At 41.9% G+C, this 18,101-nt stretch overlaps 1 protein-coding gene across 7 annotated transcripts in view; it reads left to right on the plus strand.

The window, feature by feature from the left end:
* Positions 1-18,101, plus strand: part of NLGN1 (neuroligin 1) — a 623,829-nt gene that overhangs the window by 158,206 nt on the left and 447,522 nt on the right. For all 7 annotated transcript variants that reach the window (XM_060274357.2, XM_088669865.1, XM_088669867.1 and 4 more), the window contains exon 2: positions 8,247-9,086. In XM_060274357.2, coding sequence (XP_060130340.1) covers positions 8,594-9,086 — 493 coding nt within the window. In that variant the 5' untranslated portion in view covers positions 8,247-8,593. The remainder of the gene's footprint in view (positions 1-8,246; positions 9,087-18,101) is intronic.

Here is an 18,101-nt window from a genome sequence, read left to right on the forward strand (position 1 = left end):
GCTGGGTGACCTTGGGCTAGTCACACTTCTTTGAAGTCTCTCAGCCCCACCCACCTCACAGGGTGTTTGTTGTGGGGGAGGAGGGGAAAGGAGATTGTTAGCCGCTTTGAGACTCCTTCGGGTAGTGATAAAGCGGGATATCAAATCCAAACTCTTCTTCTTCTTCTTCTTCTTCTTCTTCTTCTTCTTCTTCTTCGGGTGCTTTCAGATGAGCTAGAAGTCTGAAATTGCTATGGCGCATCCTGGTTTGTAAAACGCACACATGCTGATAATGGGACACTTGTACACTTCAACTTCAGATGGGGACTCAAATGCACTCTGCATGCAACCAATTTCTGTGGTTCACGCAACCACGGGTTTGGCAGGGCTATCAGTGTGTGGATATAGAGTCATGCAAGAAATGTGCATCAGGTTCTTAGAGGGCGGGTATTGTTGTTGTTGTACAACAGTATTGGTGTGTATGATTCTTTCCTAACCTGGTGTCTGCAGGTTTAAGATTTAAAAGGGGGAAAGTTGGGATTAAAGCTAAAGGAGAAAGACAGAAAGAAAGAAAGAAAGAAAGAAAGAAAGAAAGAAAGAAAGAAAGAAAATCGAGTGAGACTGAAAAAAGGAAAGAAAGAAATATTGTTATATTACCATAAATTAATATACAGATGTGTATATTCTTATTATCCCAATACACATGTAATTGTCAGTGATCCAATATATTCTGTGTAAACTCATTCCAAATATCATTGTATTTATCCAACGAAAGTCTATCTATAAGCTGTCCGTTCATATGTTGCCAATGTTGTCAAGGGGAATCATATCTCATTTCTCCCAATTCATCAGTATCAGTCTCTTGGCCACCGTTAGGGTGCGTAGAATCCATTTTCATTGTCATGTTGTCAGTTTCCATACAATAGGTATATAGTTCAAGAGCATATTCACCTCTGGAAATCTTAAATTTTTCCATAGTGGCTTGTTTATATAGTCTAGCACTTTGTCTCCAAAGTGTGGGATATAGGAGCCAACTCCTAGGGGCCGAGGAGTCTTCACCCCGCCAATAAAATATTTGATGGGGCTGCCCCCCTCTGAAGTTGATGGGCATTGCCATTCAAATGGTGTGTGTCCACAGCATCATGTGATGGATTATGTAGGGCGGGGCTTACCTGGGGCCCCCAATATTTCATTAAAGTTGGCACCCCTGGTGTGTGACATAGTGAAAGGAGATGTTTCAAAGAAACATTGTCCATCCCATAAAAGAAGAGCAATGGATTATGACCAGGAGCTGCCAGCTCTGTAATCTGGAGACCCCTCCACATGGCAGAGGGAAATTCTTTTCTTTTCTTTTTTAAAAAAGATTTTTATTCAGTTTTTCCAATACACAAACAACACACAAACAAAAACAACAGAACAAGAAAAAAAACCACAAAACACAATTTCAATCTTACTCATATCTCCTCATCTTAATTTCAATCGCTCTGCCGAGCTATGACTTCCCTCCCTCCCTTCATTCGGTTTTGTTGGTCACTCTTAACCCGCAGTTTCTTATATGGTCCCTTCTAGAGTCAATTCGTAGGATTTATCTCAGTCCCACAAGTGTCTTTAAACTCTTACAGTTCCTCTCCATATAGTCAATGAATTTACTCCATTCTCGTTGGTACTTTGTTTCTCCTTGGTCACGAATTCCATAAGTCATCTTTGCTAGTTCTGCATAGTCTGTCATTTTCATCTGCCACTCCTCAATCGTCGGTATCTCACATGGCAGAGGGAATTTCAAATGGCAGCTACCTGTTTGTGGAAGAGCCACAGCCATGGCTCATGCAACAATCTTGTTTTTCTTTCTTTCTAAAAACCTCCCGAGCTATGAAATGAAATGAAATGTCTTTGGCGGTTTCCAAGCCCCCATTCATATTGGTTTTCCACGAACATAGTGGCTTTTCATGTGCTGTGTTTTTGCCAGTGTAAGTGATTTGCAGAAAGCCAATTTTGAGGCTTGAAGGTCGAGGATGATGGGCTCATCTTAACTTGCACCGCTGCTGCATTGCATTATTATTTTGTTGCCCAATGTCAGGCAGTGCACTCTTCACATAAGTTCTTTCCCTCAGGCTATGTGGTATCTCTATTGCGACTGGCACAAAGGCATAGCTGGAGGGAGAGGGACCTAGTCGTCTGCAGAGGGTGTGACATTTCCCCCCAGCGAGGAATGAACTTAGGAATAAGGCGTACCCACCAGACAACTAGGATATGTTAGCAGCCCAGAAAGTCAACTCTTAAGTTAGTAATTTCCTCCTTAGTTTCTATTGTAGTCCCATTTGGTTTTGGCATGAATTCAGATTATTTAATATTTATGTCTCACTTAAAAAAAAATAAACATTCAGGAGACTTTGCAGTTTTTAAAACCATAATTAGGAAAAATGGTAATAATCACATATAAAAGAAGCAGTATGCAAGAAGTAAATAAGGAGGCCATTTACAGGATAAAGGAAGTCTTTTATTTTTGTGTTATGCTTTCTTTGTGTAAGGGGATAGGAGTTTAATTTTGATAATTAAATTGTCAAAGGTGGTGGGTTTGTTTGTATGTATGAGTTGTTGTGAACTGTGTTGTAAATAAAGAAATATTTTCTTAAAAAAACATTCAATGTGGCTAATAATAATAATAATAAATAATAATAATAAATCAATGGTAAAAAAAATAAAGGAATTAAATCACACATTGAAATTAAAGCAAAACACGCACCCAACAAGTAAAACAGTAAAAGGAAACTGCATTATATATACCATAGTATCATTTTTTACTTAATAGTCAGGTCTTTACATAACGGAAATACCTATAATTGGGAGCTGTGCACTTTTTGTCCATCCCTATTAACGCAGTGCTGCCCAGCCCAGGCATTGGCTCAGAATTTACATCAAGCATCAAACCCTATACTAATGAAGTGGTAATTTAAGGTGCCTTCTTGTGGGTGTGGGGGTAGGGGTGTGACTTTAGATTAGAGTGGGGAACTGGTGGACCTCAAATACTGTGGGACGCTCTCCTACCAGCCTCAGTTCCCATAGGCAATGATAAGGGATGTGGCAGTTGTTCTTCCACAGCACCTGGAGAGCTAGCTATTTGTTCACCAGCCCTCCTTCTAGAGGGCAATGTGCATCACTTCTCTTATTTAAAACAATACCCTCCAACATTTCTTCGATGAAAATAGGGACATCCTATCAGTGGCGGAGAGCAGGCGTGGGCGTGGCACACATCCTGGGGGCATGACGTGCTGCCTGTGGGGGCATGGCGCTCAGCGTGGGGACGTGGCAGTCGCGATGGCATCCCACCGGGATCGTGGTGTCAGGGGCAGTACGCTCCCCCCGGCCCCCCTCTTCTTCCACCAGTGCATCCTATTCAATAACAACAACAATTTTTATTGTTCTAGGTAGCTTCCAACATAGATAAAAACACAGCAAGACATCAAACATTTAAAAAACTTCCCTATACAGGGCTGTTTTCTGATGTCTTCTAAAGGTTGTACAGTTACTTATCTCCTTGACTCGGGGGTCACATAACTCCATACCCTCCAACATTTCTCCGATAGAGCATTTTGTTCTTAGAAGAAGTGGTTTATAGTGTTTAAGACTCAAATCCTAATGCCTACGCTTCACTGCATGTCCTGAGATGGATTGTGTCCTTGGTTGGAAATACTGTATATATAAAGGAATGAACAGAAGCTGTCTTAATTTAGTCCTTTCCATTCTAAGGGGAGGGGAGGGAAAAACCTGTGAATGTAGAAATGGGATTAAATGGCTTACATTTTAAGTCTTTTACTATAGATGAAACAGATCCTAGAACTGTATCTTTTCTCTCTGGGTCATTTGTTTGCAGCTCCAGGAATTAGAAGTCTCTCTGTGTGTGCACGCATTTCAAAATTAGACTAATGAAAATGAGCAGCCAGATAAAGTCCAGATGCGTGGGAAATATTTGGATCAAAGGAGGTGATTCAGCGCTCAGCGTAGGGCTCGTAATTTTTGCATGGTAGTGGGCTCTAGGAGGAGTCATGCCTAGTGACGAGAAAGGCACATGCTCTGCATCTCTCAAAGGGCCCAAATTAAATGCCTGGCATTCCTAGTGAATGGATCATGGACTGAAGGGATGGAAGTGGGTGACATGTGGCTGCAGTACTGCACATGGTTATGCATGCACGGTGAGCCTTCTTTGAGTGGGAAAACAGCAGTAAAGACCCAAACACCAGCTAAGTCTCTGGTCCCACAATTGCAATCTTCCACAAATTATTTCTATGTTGGGAGAGTGGGGAGATGAACCAAAGACAATTCTCCGACCCATCTTCTTCTTTGACGATCACTCGTAGCCGAGTAAGATGGTCTCCCATAAACACGGTTTTAACAATGAGTCCATAAGTGACTGTGGAGGCCAATTCTGGATCCATACATCCTTCCACAGTGGGGACATCGGTTTCCAGGTGGGAGTTGATCAAGGGTTTTCCAAGCATGGCTCCCTCTTAGCTCGTTTCTCCCTTTCGTCCTGAGTTCAAGTGTCTTCAGAGTCCATGACACTTTTGGTAAAGGCTGTTCTGCAATTGGAGCACTCACAGGCCAGTGTTTCCCAGTTGTCGGTGTTTATACTACAGTGGTACCTCGGTTTATGAACACAATTGGTTCCGGAAGTCTGTTCATAAACTGAAGCGTTCATAAACTGAAGCGAACTTTCCCATTTAAAGTAATGGAAAGTGGATTAATCTGTTCCAGACAGGTCCGCGGAGTACTCAACCTGAAGCGTACTTAACCCGAAGCATGGGTGTAATTAGTTCCGGAAGTCTGTTCATAAACTGAAGCGAACTTTCCCATTGAAAGTAATGGAAAGTGAATTAATCCGTTCCAGATGGGTCCGTGGCGTTCGTAAACTTAAAATTTGTAAACCGAGGTGTTTATAAACCGAGGTTCCACTGTACATCTTTTTAAGATTTGCCTTGAGAGAGTCTTTAAACCTCTTTTGTTGACCACCAGCATTACGCTTTCCATTTTTAAGTTTGGAATAGAGTATAGTTGCTTTGGAAAGACGACAATCAGGCATCTGCACAACATGGCCAGTCCAACGAAGTTGGATGTTGAAGAATCATTGCTTCGACAATGGGGATCTTTGCTTCACAACACAGATTTAAATCACACGACTTATTTATTATATTTATTTATTAGATTTATATACCACCCTTCAACATAAGATCTCGGGGCGGATCACAGAATAAAAAAAACCAGGATAAAAACAAGGAAAGAAGTCGAACAAAACGCCGGGGGGGGGGGGTGGGTCACATAAAGCACACTCAATGCACATTGAAAGCACATGGCTGCCCCCAAAGAATCCTGGGAACTGTACGGTAATTCTCTCCTGAAAGAGCTACAATTCCTAGCCAACTGAACAAACTACAGTTCCCATGATTACTTAGGGGCAGCCATGTTCTTTCAGTGTGCATTGGTTGTGCTTTAAGTGTACGGCCCTGTTGCATTTGCCTCATCCCCAGGTATTGTCTGTCCAGTTCAGGAGGTCAACCTGAAGCTATGAATGTGCCGCCTCCTTTTCTGCTCACCTTTATATCCTGCTACTGTTGTGGAACCAAGGTGTGTGTATGGTTCTTAGGCACCTCCTCTCCCTGCCAGGTATTGATCAGATCTAGGGTTCTTTCAGATGAGGGCTTCCTTATGCAGACAGGTCATTCAGATTTGCAAACAACGGGAATATGTGACAGTCTCACATTTTCCATAGGTATTCCACTGCGTCCTGCCCACGTTTATTTTCTCTTTCTCATTGGTATGTATTTGGGGTTACCTTTCTTTCCATTTCCCCGTTATTAGCTTGCTGCTGATGAATTTTGAAACTTTATGAAACAGAAACATCCTTGAAGGTCTAACTGCATCCTGCTGGCCCTCTGTGTGTATGAAATCACATCTAATGTTATGTACTATTCTGTCCAAATGTTGTTGTGCAGTGTTCCTGGGGGAAAAAAATCTTTCTACTCTAGCATGGAAGAAAGAAGGGCACAAGCCTGCCAAAAGGCACCTTTCGCAGGGAGGTATTTTTTATTAAAATTAGAGGAGAGATGGAGCCTGGGTGAAATTGCCAGGAAAGAAGGGGGGGAGAAGAGAGATGCCTCATCTACCTCCTTACTGCCTTCTGAGATAGATTGTTCAACATGAAATATGCACCAATTTGCCTGTTGCTCTATATAGCTTTTACAGTATTCTTCTTCTTAAATAACCTTAATGACAGGGCAGTTGGACTGCAAGGCATTTTGAATCCTCTCTGCAAAATTATGCAGGGAAATGATGAAATTCATTAGAAACTGCTTAGAAGTTCATTAGAAACTGCTTATCCCCACCCCCTTTTAATTCAAGGCAGGTGTGTGTGTGTGTGTGTGTGTGTGTGAGAGAGAGAGAGAGAGAGAGAGAGAGAGAGAGAGAGAGAGAGAGAGAGAGAGAGAGAGAGAGAGCTGCACACAAGGCCAAAACTCCCCATTTCCCCCCATAAAAGAAAAATTATCATCATTGTTTGTCATTGTCAAGCTAGGCTTGGAAATGTGATTACCATTAGTGTAAAGGATGTACAGTAATAACATGGGCTGAACAGGGCTCTCCCAAGTACTGCATTAGGTGCACTTCCTTATAAAGTAGAACTGGGAAGAAAGGAGCTCTGGGATTGCCATCTAGGATTTCAAATCAGGAGAGAGTCAGCTTGGGGCTTTCAAAAAAAGAAAAAGAAAAAGGTGCAGCTCCTAAAGTGAGATCATCTGCAGAGCTGTGCTTTGCTTCTCCAGTGGAAATTTACGAGGGTGGGGGTGGGGGCTGCAACAAAATGTTGCAGTGCAGCATTTTATCCAATGCAATAAGAAATACAGAGTTGTTTACGTATAAGTAGATGAGAAAGTACTGTAAATGAGAAAAAAGGAGGAGTTGATAGGAACCAAAGCTGTCTTTTTTCTGTCTGCTGACTCCCACTCTAAATAATCTAGTGTAATGTGCTCTTACCTGCAAAATCCAAACCAGGGTTTTGGTTTCTTAACCACAACATGGTAGGCATCTGACTGAAGGCTAGGCGTGAGAAGGATATTTGATTTGGTTTGCATTTAATGGGAAATCTCCCTAATGCATGCTTCCCAAAACAAAATAAATTATTATTATTAGAAGTAGTGGTGGTGTTCTCATTTTTAGTTGCTTTTTCACATAAATTGACCCAGAGCAACCTACAAAATAACACTAGCATCAACACCAAGTATAAGAAACCTGGGCCAATACAGTGGTACCTTGGTTTATGAACTTAATCCATTCCAGAAGTCCGTTCTTAAACCAAAGCGTTCTTAAACCAAGGCGTGCTTTCCCAATAACATGTTCTGCTGCCAAGGCAAAGTTCACAAACCAAAACACCTACTTCTGGGTTTGCAGCATTCTTAATCCAAGTTGTTCATAAACTAAGCTGTTTTTAAACCAAGGTACCACTGTAGTTCAGCAATTTCTCACTCCAGTAACCCACCAACAGAGAAGATTGACAGCTTGGCTCCACCCACGTTGGTTGTTTAATTCCCACCTTCCAGCCGGGTGGGATTCCTGACCTTTGCAGTAGCAGCATGTTTGTGAGAGCCATCGAATCAAGGCACCCCGTGGACATATTAAAATGTGTGCTGAGTTGCACTGACACTGTATTCCTTTGCCACAATGGCGGATTCAGAGGTTATTTCAGAATTGTTCTTTTGAGACAGTTATAAACACAGAGACAAATGCAGCCCTGGCTGTTTGTTGATGCCCTCAGAGTATTCCGCAGGTCACTGGGAACTCTGCGGTCCACATTGTATTTACTGCTTCTCTTAAGGTTGTATAAAATTATAATTGATTTGTGGTTGCTATTAAACCATCCTCTGGTAACAAGTTTAAAATTGATTGCGAGCCCCTTTGAGACGTATAAAGAAATGCAACATTAAAAACACATTTAATCCGGCTTTTGAATCCATATGTTTCTTTTCGTGAAATGAGACTTCAAAAGCTGCGGTTTCTCTGAAAGCCTGCACCAACTCAGCAGGTGAAACCATAAATAACCTGGCAATCAGTATTTTTTTACCTGTCATCTCGTGGAACCATAAACTACTTATTGTACCATTTCACTTCACGTGGCTCCAGCAACTATTAATGTATGTGTACAGTAACTTGTAAAACATCTAGTTATTATTCTGCCCATATTAGCTCTTTCATGCTAATGATTTATTTTTCATTTCCTCCAGGATATAGACCCGCAGCTAACTGGAATTGATTTATAAGTGGGGAATCTGCAGCAAAGGGATGCTCTCTTCATATCGCAACTGTGGAAAACAGAATGGGCAATTGAATGTCGCCTGATAAACAGGGCTGAGTGAAGATGCCGCCTAGGCGGGAATGAAGTCACGGGGAGATGCCTGTCGTGTGCAGCAGCTTTTGAGAGTTTTCTGACGGGCTCCCTTTCTGGAGGCTTGAGCCATCCATTTCATCTCCCTGCTCCCTTGCCAAGAGCACTGCTCTAACCCCTCCCTACCCACCGAGTGGATACAAATAAGATTTGCTCCAACCACAGCAGGGCAACTGATGTGGGACCATGGCTTTTCCAACATCCATGTGGCTGAACTGCGTGTGGAGAGCGATGCTGGTCCGCCTGCTGCACATGGGATTGGACGCCACCTTCACCCTCTGCATACTCGGGTTCTTGCTTCACGCTGCCGCCGTCTCGTCGCAAAAGTTGGATGATACCGACCCGGTGGTGACCACCAGCTTCGGGAAAGTCAGGGGGATGAAGAAGGAGTTGAACAATGAAATTCTGGGGCCGGTCATCCAGTTTCTCGGGGTGCCGTACGCCGCTCCTCCAGTCGGGGAGCGCCGATTCCAACCTCCTGAACCGCCGTCTCCTTGGCCAGATATCAAAAACGCCACCCAGTTTGCACCGGTGTGTCCCCAGAACATTATAGAGGGCAGGTTACCTGAAGTCATGCTCCCTGTCTGGTTTACTAATAACTTGGATATAGTTTCTACCTACGTGCAAGAGCAGAACGAAGATTGCCTCTATCTGAATATATATGTTCCAACTGAAGATGGTGAGTTATTTACAGGAGAAGCAGGGAGATCTTTTTGTTTTGACTTTCCTATTGAAGTTCTTTACTATTAAATCATGTGTACTGGTAGCCAGCACGGCTTTCTTGTCTGCATGCCAGCTTTTTCTCCCCTCCCAGCTTCCTTTTTTTACTTTATTTTACATCTATGCATGTGGCTTTTCTATGTATGCACCGGTTCTAAGCCTCTACTACTGTCCCTTCTCCTCTGATCTTGTCTCTACTCATTTTCCTCGTCCTTCAGCACGTGTATTTCTTAGGTCAAAGTTGGTACCTTAATGCTCATTCCCACCCATTGACTTCTGGGGAAAGATGCATCAACATCTTGATCCATTGCATGGGTAGGCCAAAGGAGTCGGGACTCTTGTGCACTCAACCGAGTAAATAAATGACGTCAATAAGACAGGCCATCGAGCTTAGCTAGCGGTATTGCATGCTCCTACTGTCTTGTCACGGAGCTCCATGTTATTTTCTAGTCTTCTATTCATTTTTCAGTCAAAAGAATATCCAAGGAATGTGCAAGGAAACCCGGCAAGAAAATTTGTAGAAAAGGAGGTATGTATAAAGTGGGCACCAATTTAAAAAAATGAAATCGAAAACTGGGTTGGAGAAACAAGAAAGAAAGATGGAAACCGTACAGAGGAAGACCGAGTTAGTGCATCTTAAAAGGAAAAAACAAACAAACGAGACTGCTGTTGTTTATTATTGTAGTGCAGGGAGAAGATATAGCTTGTAACCAATGAGCTTGAAAACCGGTTAAATAGGGGGCAGTTTAAAAACAGCAGCATGAAATAAGAACTACTGTATTCCCCCTTTCCCTCTGGAAGCATAAAGGCTGAATCTTTTTCTCTCTTGTTCTGGCGGATTTGAGAGTTTGTTTGCACGTTAGTCTTGATAGAGGAGTGAAGCACAGAAGTGGTTTGTGATTTTGTTCCCTTGTAGACCCAGTGATGTCACATATTGTCCAGTGAGTTCACACCTTGGACCTCCGTGGATCCCCTGAAACTTTTTCTGTTTGTTTGCATTTGCCATAGAAGAGGTCATATGTTTGATTAGTTATAGTTCACATGGCAAGTTTTCCCCTTTTCTTTTCTTGTTGAGCTAGTAGAAATGTTGAATATTAGTTTATGTGCTGGGATGATATGGCGATACTGCTTTTATTATTTTTATAATTTATATCAGAGCAGAAATGCACAGGGTAGTTTATGCTGCACTTTATTACCACTGCATTTATATGAATCTAAGCTGCAAATATACCAGCGATGAATACATCCCCAGTTGTCACTTGTAGGGATGCAAGACAGAGAATCTCAGTATTTCAAAATTCAAGGGAGCGTTTTATATTTCTAAGAGTTTTATTCCAAAGTTGAATTTCCTCATATTGTCCAATACCTTTTGTATTCCAGTTTGGGATGCAAAATTTCAGATCCAGGATTCAGCAATAAAATCTATATTGTTGATTGCCGAGGGCGGGGAATGTTCAGCCAGTGAAATCTAAGTATGAATTTCAGTCCTGAAATGCATGGGTTAATTGTCCATTGATTGCACCAGGGGGGGCAATAAGTAATAATTCCACTTTGTGCCACAATCTGTTATGCGTAGGTATGTGAATGAGTTAACTTGGTGTTAATCCTATTGGTGGTGTAACAAACTACTGTGAAAAGCAATCACTTGTGATATGAAAAAGTGGGTGGGGGGGAGAGGAAGGTTATTGCATGTTCATTTACATTATTTGTACTGTGCCAATTTTTCTGGAAGTTTTCTATCCAATACACACACACACACAATTTTTAAAAGCCAGACTGGTTTAAATATAGGAAAGCAATGTAGCATAATTTTGTCACTATAATTTGGAAGGTCCTTTTAAAGCTACTTTTTCTTTTTTTTTTTTTAAATATATTTTATTGATTTTACACACAAGGACAACATATATAACAAATTAATTCCCTCCCTCCACCACCCCCCACGGGCCCTCTTCTGCCACTAGAGCCACCCATGCGCGGCGAATCCATTTTATAGTTGGGTTTATCCCCACCCCCCTCTCCACCCCTCAGAGCCCTCCCCTGCCACCAGAGAGCCCCAAGAGCCTGGGAGGATAAGGGAGGGTACCCTCCCAACTATTTTCCGTGCCTGTCCTGTAGGAAAAAAAAAATGAAAAATAGAAAAAAGAGAAAAAGAAAGAAGAAAAAAGAAAAAAGAAAAAATACCTTATTAAATCTTTATCCATAATCATTGTTTTTCTGGCTTCCCCTACCTCCCCCCTACCCCGGTCTTCATATTAATTCTCCTTTACCAGTTTTCTAATATTTTACTATATTAATCTTTTTTTTTTAATTCCTCTCAAAACTTCCTTCCTTACTAATCATTTCATGCCGTCTTGCTTTTACCTATTCCAAATCTAATTTCCTCCCTAGCCTAATTTTTCCCTCCAAAAACCTCCATAAATTTTAGACCAATTTTCCTACTAATTTTCAATTCCATACTTAACTATCCTCAATACGCCTTCCCCTCCTCTTTTCCCAGCTACCCCCCTCCGTCACAGCAAGCTTCGTAGTCTTCAGACCAATTTTCAATCCTGTTAATCAATCCTATTAATCAAATGTCCAATTTTCCTTCAACCCACCCCCTTTTTCCAGTGTTTTACAGTCCAATCATCCTTGTACCCCCCCTGGGTTTTTCCTCTTCTTTGACTGATCTTTTCCTTGTGTTTATTCTGTAAATCCACCATATCCTGTCTTTCCCCCCACAAAGGAGGGGTGTTCCTCCAACCGTCTTCGAATACCAAATTGTCTTTTCCTTCGCGTTGTACTTCCTTTTCATTTGTGCTGTTCCTGTCACAGTCGCTATCATTGTCCTTCAGTTCAATTTCCGTGTTGTCTCCGACAGAAAAGTCGCTATTTCTATCCACCATCTGCGGTTGTTGCATTATCTCCTGCGATTGTGCTTCTTCATAGTGCCTTCCAGTAGTCATTTCCCACAAGATTCTCAAAACATTTTGTTGGAACCCAGCTGAGTACTCTTTTGTTGACATTTTTTCAATCCTTCCAAGGTCAGTGTCCGTTTTGGGGGAGCGGGAAATGGTCGCTGTTTATTTTTCCAACCCCATTTTAACAAACTGGCTGCAATATAAGTTCTCAAAATCAAACAGATGTTTTAAATATAAGTTCCAAAAAGTTTATAATAAGTTCTTTTCTTTCTTTCTTTCTTTTCCTCTAAATACTTGATATACTTGCTGATCTGTCAGGCTGCTGGCTCCGAGGAAGGGATAGGTTTTCCCAGCTTTATTTCCACATTTTGCAGGGAATTTTAATCCACACACTGTTTCTCCCCCTTTGCCCTGCTTTCGGGGGGGAACTCTCCTTTCTCTTAAAGTCTTTGAAGGAATCTTGATAAATAAATCTTCAAATCAAGGCTTGGGACCCTTTTTAACTGGGTCATGTAGATACCGGTGGGAGGAGGTGGCTTCCGTTTCTTTTTTTTCCTTCCTCCCAATGCCGAAATAAAATCAAATAATATATTTTCGAATTCTTACTTACAGTCTTTATTTTAAATTTCTTCTTTGGAAGAATCCAGCGCTCTCCGCCTCCGGCTCGGAGCTTCCCTCCGCCAGGGTGACGCTGACACTCAAAATGGCCCCCGCGACTTCCACCCTCCTCGCTCCGGGGCTCTTACTAGAGCTTACCGGAGAGTTGGGGAGTCCGAATTTGGGGCACTGCTGAGTAAATTCGCCCCAGGGACGCTCGACCCTGGGTTCAAAGGGGCGCAGAGTCGCTCTCTCTGCCCTCCCCCCCCTAGCGAAAGCGGGCCGTCTCGGACGCGAGACAAAACCCCGCCGATCGGCGCTGGCGCTGGACCGGAAGCCTTAAAGCTACTTTTTCTTTCATACAACTTGGATCTTTCTTGCTGGGATAGTAGGATCTGCGAGAAAATGCTTTTGATAATGTTTGGAGATTGCTAAGCATTTCTATCTACCTGTCTCATTTTTAAACACAGGGATTTTTTTGTTCACAAGGTACTGGCATTTGAAAGCACTAAATCCCCTGCTTCTATTATGATTTAGATGTGTGAGGGAGCCTGCCTGGAACGGGGACTGCTAAAGGCAAACCCACACGTGAAGATAAAGCACATCTTGCGGTTGTACCACTTGAGAATGTAGGTGGATAACTGCATACTTGAACACTCTCCCACTTAAAGCAACTAAACCACCTCCTCTCTAATTTGCTATCTGCCTTTGAGCAGTAAGTTTGATGTGGGGGAGCCATCAACTCATGCAATTCCTCCACCTAGAGGTGTAAATTTCAGTAGTGTTGAAGCTATTGGGGTGGGAGCTGACTAATAGCCCATCCCTGTAGATCAATGCAGTCCACACAGTTTCAGGCAAGAGACTTTCCAGTCCTACCGAAGATGTCAGAGATTGAACCTGGAACTCTCTGCATGCAAAACAGATGCTCTACCACAGATCTATGGCTCTTCTTTGATGGAGATGGGCTCCTGGAAATAAATAAAATATAACCAATGCTTCCTTAACTTCTTTAAGGACATGTATTGCAATACATAAGGCTTTGCATGCTTACTCAGAAATAAGTTCCACTGTTTTGAATGGAATTTATGCCCAGGTACATGTGCCCAGGATTGTGGCCTTAGCAGGTAAACACGATGACGTTTGCCATCTTAATGCTATTTAGAAGTGTAAATGCACAAAACCTTTATTTAAATCATATTTAGAGATCTACTTATAGATGCAAATGCAAGCTGGTAGCTTGCATATCTTAGTAGCTAAGTGTATTTTAGTTTTTGCAAGACAGGAAAAGACATGGAAAATGGAAATAGACACAATAATCATTGTAAAAAGGAAGGCTTTGGTCATCTGGGTGTGGACATTGTGGGGAAAGAGCTGGAGAACTTTGCAACATGTCTGCATGCCCGAGGACGCTTTGGGCATGTATCTAAGGACAACATCCCCTCCTTAGCACATGGCAAGCTTTTGAAACAGAAGTTGCAAGTTTGAATTACAAACATTGTGGGAAGAAAATACTGTAAATAAATAAGCAAGCAAGCAAGTTTACTGGGCATACACAAACCCGTAGAGTTGGTTAGACATGCATTACATGCAACACAGCTGCAACATATGGAAGTTATTTTCCAACATTTGCAGTGTTTCTTATTTAGTAATCCAGTGAAACAAAGCAGCATTTATTCATTCAGCCCACCCTTTCTATACCACCCAATGTTTTAGACACAAAATATATGGCTACTGTTTGCTGAACTTTAGTAGACTCTGCAAGAATGATAATGAAAAATATTTATTTCTGAAACCTTAATTTTGTTGTGGCCTTTTACTTTATATTTAATGTCATGAAAATGTTGTTTATTAACTTCCGGGGCTGCAGATGACCAAACTAATGTGTGCCAGGGGGAAATTAGGGTGTTCTTCTAAACATCCTCATCTTGCAGGCCCATATCTCCTTTGAATAAGAATAACTGCAGTAATTTACATGCCTTGACAAACGTGCAGTGCAGCAGTGGCTGTTGTTATGCTGTTCATCAAGCATGTGTAATTAGCTGAGTGACTTTCGCCTTCTATTACCAGGCATTGATTTTACATAGTCATAAATAAAGATGCAGGGTTCCATTACTTTTAAATGTACAAATGTGTACTTGACTCTGTTTTTTAGTCCCAAAGCAAAAGGGAAATGAGAAGAAGGTTGAAGAGGATGCATGTGTAGTTGAGGAGAAATTGAACCTGAGGGGAAAACAAAAAAAGAATAGAGACTTTCCTTCTAAATGCTCTCCTAATTTATATATATATATCTAAAATATAGACTATATATCTATATAGTCATGTTTTGTTGCTATTTATTATTATTTATTAAATATATAGGTCAATTTTTGTTGTCATGGCTACTCAAAACGACTTGCAATATTTTAAGCAAAAAACAAACACATATTGAAACCAACATTTTAAAAACCCTTACATTAAAACATACCACACCTACAAAAAGGCTGTTGATAGTTAAAAGCCAGTGGCGTGATTAAAAAGGGATGTATTTGCCTGGCACCTAGAAGTATGTAGATGACGGAGCCAGGCAAGCCTCCCTGGGGAGAGCATTCCACAAGTGGGGAGCCACCACTAAAATGGCCCATTCTTGTGTAGCCACCCCCACACCTCCCTGTTGAGCGGGCACACAAAAAAGGGCCTCAGATAATGATCACAGAGTATGGGTTGGTTTATATGGGGAAAGGTGGTTCATATGACTTTACTGAACTTTGGACTTTTGGGGTGTGTGGTTGCATTAAAGCACCCCACCCCTTTCTACCCTTCTGTTCTTTCTTTTCTGCTAGTTCATAGTTCTGGCTGCTGGTCTTCCAACAGAGCTGTTGAAGGGGCTTTGCGGTCCCATATCTTCATTTTCAGTTGAATCTGGGGGTGCACCACATGGAGTCTCAAGGAGTAGCATGGAGTAGCAGCTGTTGGTTCTGACAGGAGCTACCTGTAGCAATCATAGTCCTTCTTACTGCTGGTGCCCCACCTTCATAAGATGCCAGATTGAAGGCATGAAGTATTGCTATTGCTCTGTTTTGGCTTCGAATCCCTTAGCTATGTTGCATCATCATGAAGCCAGATAAGAGCCAATGGTTCGCACGCTTATCTGGGGATCTTATGAGTATTAAAATGGCATTCTGCAGCAACAGGAGGTGATAAAGCAAAATCACCAAAACTGGGTCCCTCTCCTTAGCCTGCACCATGGCAGTGCATTTTAGTTGCTTTCACTTTTAAACACACAAAAGGGAAACATACTGAAAGGGGCTGTGGGGCTGTACTCCTTGCCCCACCTTGTACAATGCACGACTCCTCCTGGACCCTGCTATCCTTGTGTTAGTGTGTTAGATCTCTGTGCATGAAGGCTTCCTCGGGTCTTGGAAGCCTGCACAATTAGGTTTATGGAATCTGCAGAAGACTTAATGTATAGAAGATGATGTGCGAAAACCTCCCTTTCTCAAGGATCCCAATGGACAGCGGTGCCAAGGGGAACCATGTGTCAGTGGGGCCAAAGACCTGACCCCATTCTACTCCCGTTGTCCCTTAATTTCCATAAACATGTCCATAAATGCACTGCTTTCACAATCCAGTTTATCTATTCTCGTGGGGTTCTTACAGAATATAGAGACTTAGAGGCCATTGTCCAGAACTGTCTGCTCACTCTGCTGGTGCAAGTGATCCACTTCGCTGCTCTCAAGTGTTTCTCCATTTGCTTTGTTGAAGAGACACATTTGACTACATGTCTACAGCACCATCCTTGCCATTGAAGCAACTGGAGGCGGCTACAAATAGAGGGTTGGTACCCTCCTGGCAAATGAAGGGAGAGGCCATAGTTCAGTGGTCAGAGCACATGATTTACATGCAGAAGGAACTGGGTTCCATCCTGCATTTCTACTTTTGCAAAAAGGAGCAGGACGCGATCTTGCTGAGAACTTGGGAGAGACTCTGCTAGTCAGAGTAGACAACATTGGGCCGGGTGGGCAAATAAGACTTGGTACGGGGGAACTTTCTGAATTATTAATTTGTTGGAGACTGCAGCCTTTTTTCCAGCGCTGGTGATGCAAAATGAGTGTAACACTGAGAGGCTTGTTGTAACCATCTTATAATCATGGGTAATGTTCATTTTAATTATTTAAATAGGGAGCTGGAAAACAGATCATTAAAACTTAATGGTCATTATGACTCCTTATTTTCAATTTCCGTTCTCAGGCTAGGCATGGCAAACAGCACGATACAATATATTTCTCCAAATTCTCCTGCCTTTGCTAGTGTATTTGTGTGTGCATGGTAAAAAGCAAAACATTCTTGCTGTTGCTCTGGACTGCTTCTGGACTGCTTCTTCCCACAACTATATATATTTGAAGATGAAGGCAAAACTGATTGAAAAGTGTTCAGAGCTGCAATTTTATTTTATTTTTCATTTTTTCCCTCCACAACACTTTCATTCAGATTCATTTTTAATAATGACAACAAAAAGATGGACAAGCTCTGCTCATAATAGCTGTTCCTATTCTCAGGTTCTTTGCTTGAGTTGGAGCTCCGTGTGTGCAGCAGAGCGCATATGGGTCTTTGAAGAATGGAACAATCCATGACTCCATCTAAAAGAGCAATCTCTAAATGGTAAACATTCTCTTCAAAATTTGACAGTGCAGGGGGAAACGCAGTTCTTCTATCAACAGCATCCTTAAAGGGAATAAAGAGACAAGGAAGGGAGATCTGAATGAGAGTTAGCGCTAAGAAAAAGTAACAGTGTGCCTTGTGATGAACATACTTATTATGCCATGGTTGTTTGTGGGGTACAACCTGCTTCATGAGATGTATGAAGAGTTACCCCGAGTTGCAGGTATGGATGTACCTGGCTGGTGGTGTGTGTGGGAGGAACTGTAAACGTTGAAGTGAGAAGGAAATGAAATGCTCAAAACTATAAATGAATCTCATTTCTTTTTATACAGAGTTATACGCTTTGTGGATCAGGGGAATGTTGTGAATGTAGTGTATCTTGATTTCAGTATGGCCTTTGACAGAGTCCTCTTTAGTGTTCTTCTTGGAGAAGCTGGCAAAATGTGGACTGGACAAGATAACTGTTAGGTGCATTTTTAGCTGGTTGACTAACCAAACCCAAAGAGAGCTCATGAATGGTTCCTCATCATCCTGGGGGGGAAGTGACAAGTGGGGTGCCACAGGTTTCTATGCTTGGCCTGTTGCTGTTCAACATCTTTATAAACTTCTTGGATGAAGGTGTCAAGAGGATTTGCATCCGATTTTCAGATGCTAACCAAACTGGGAGGGGTAGCCTTTGCCGCCAAAGACAGAAATTCAAAATGACCTTCACAGATTGGAGAAATATGGTAATAATAATAATAATAATAACAACAACAACAACAACAACAACAACAATAATAATAATAATAATAATAATTTATTTGTACCCCACCCATCTGGCTGAGTCTCCCCAGCCA

The sequence above is a fragment of the Zootoca vivipara genome, chromosome 5, assembly GCF_965207765.1.
Source record: "Zootoca vivipara chromosome 5, rZooViv2.hap1.1, whole genome shotgun sequence".
NCBI classification, from domain to species: domain Eukaryota; kingdom Metazoa; phylum Chordata; class Lepidosauria; order Squamata; family Lacertidae; genus Zootoca; species Zootoca vivipara.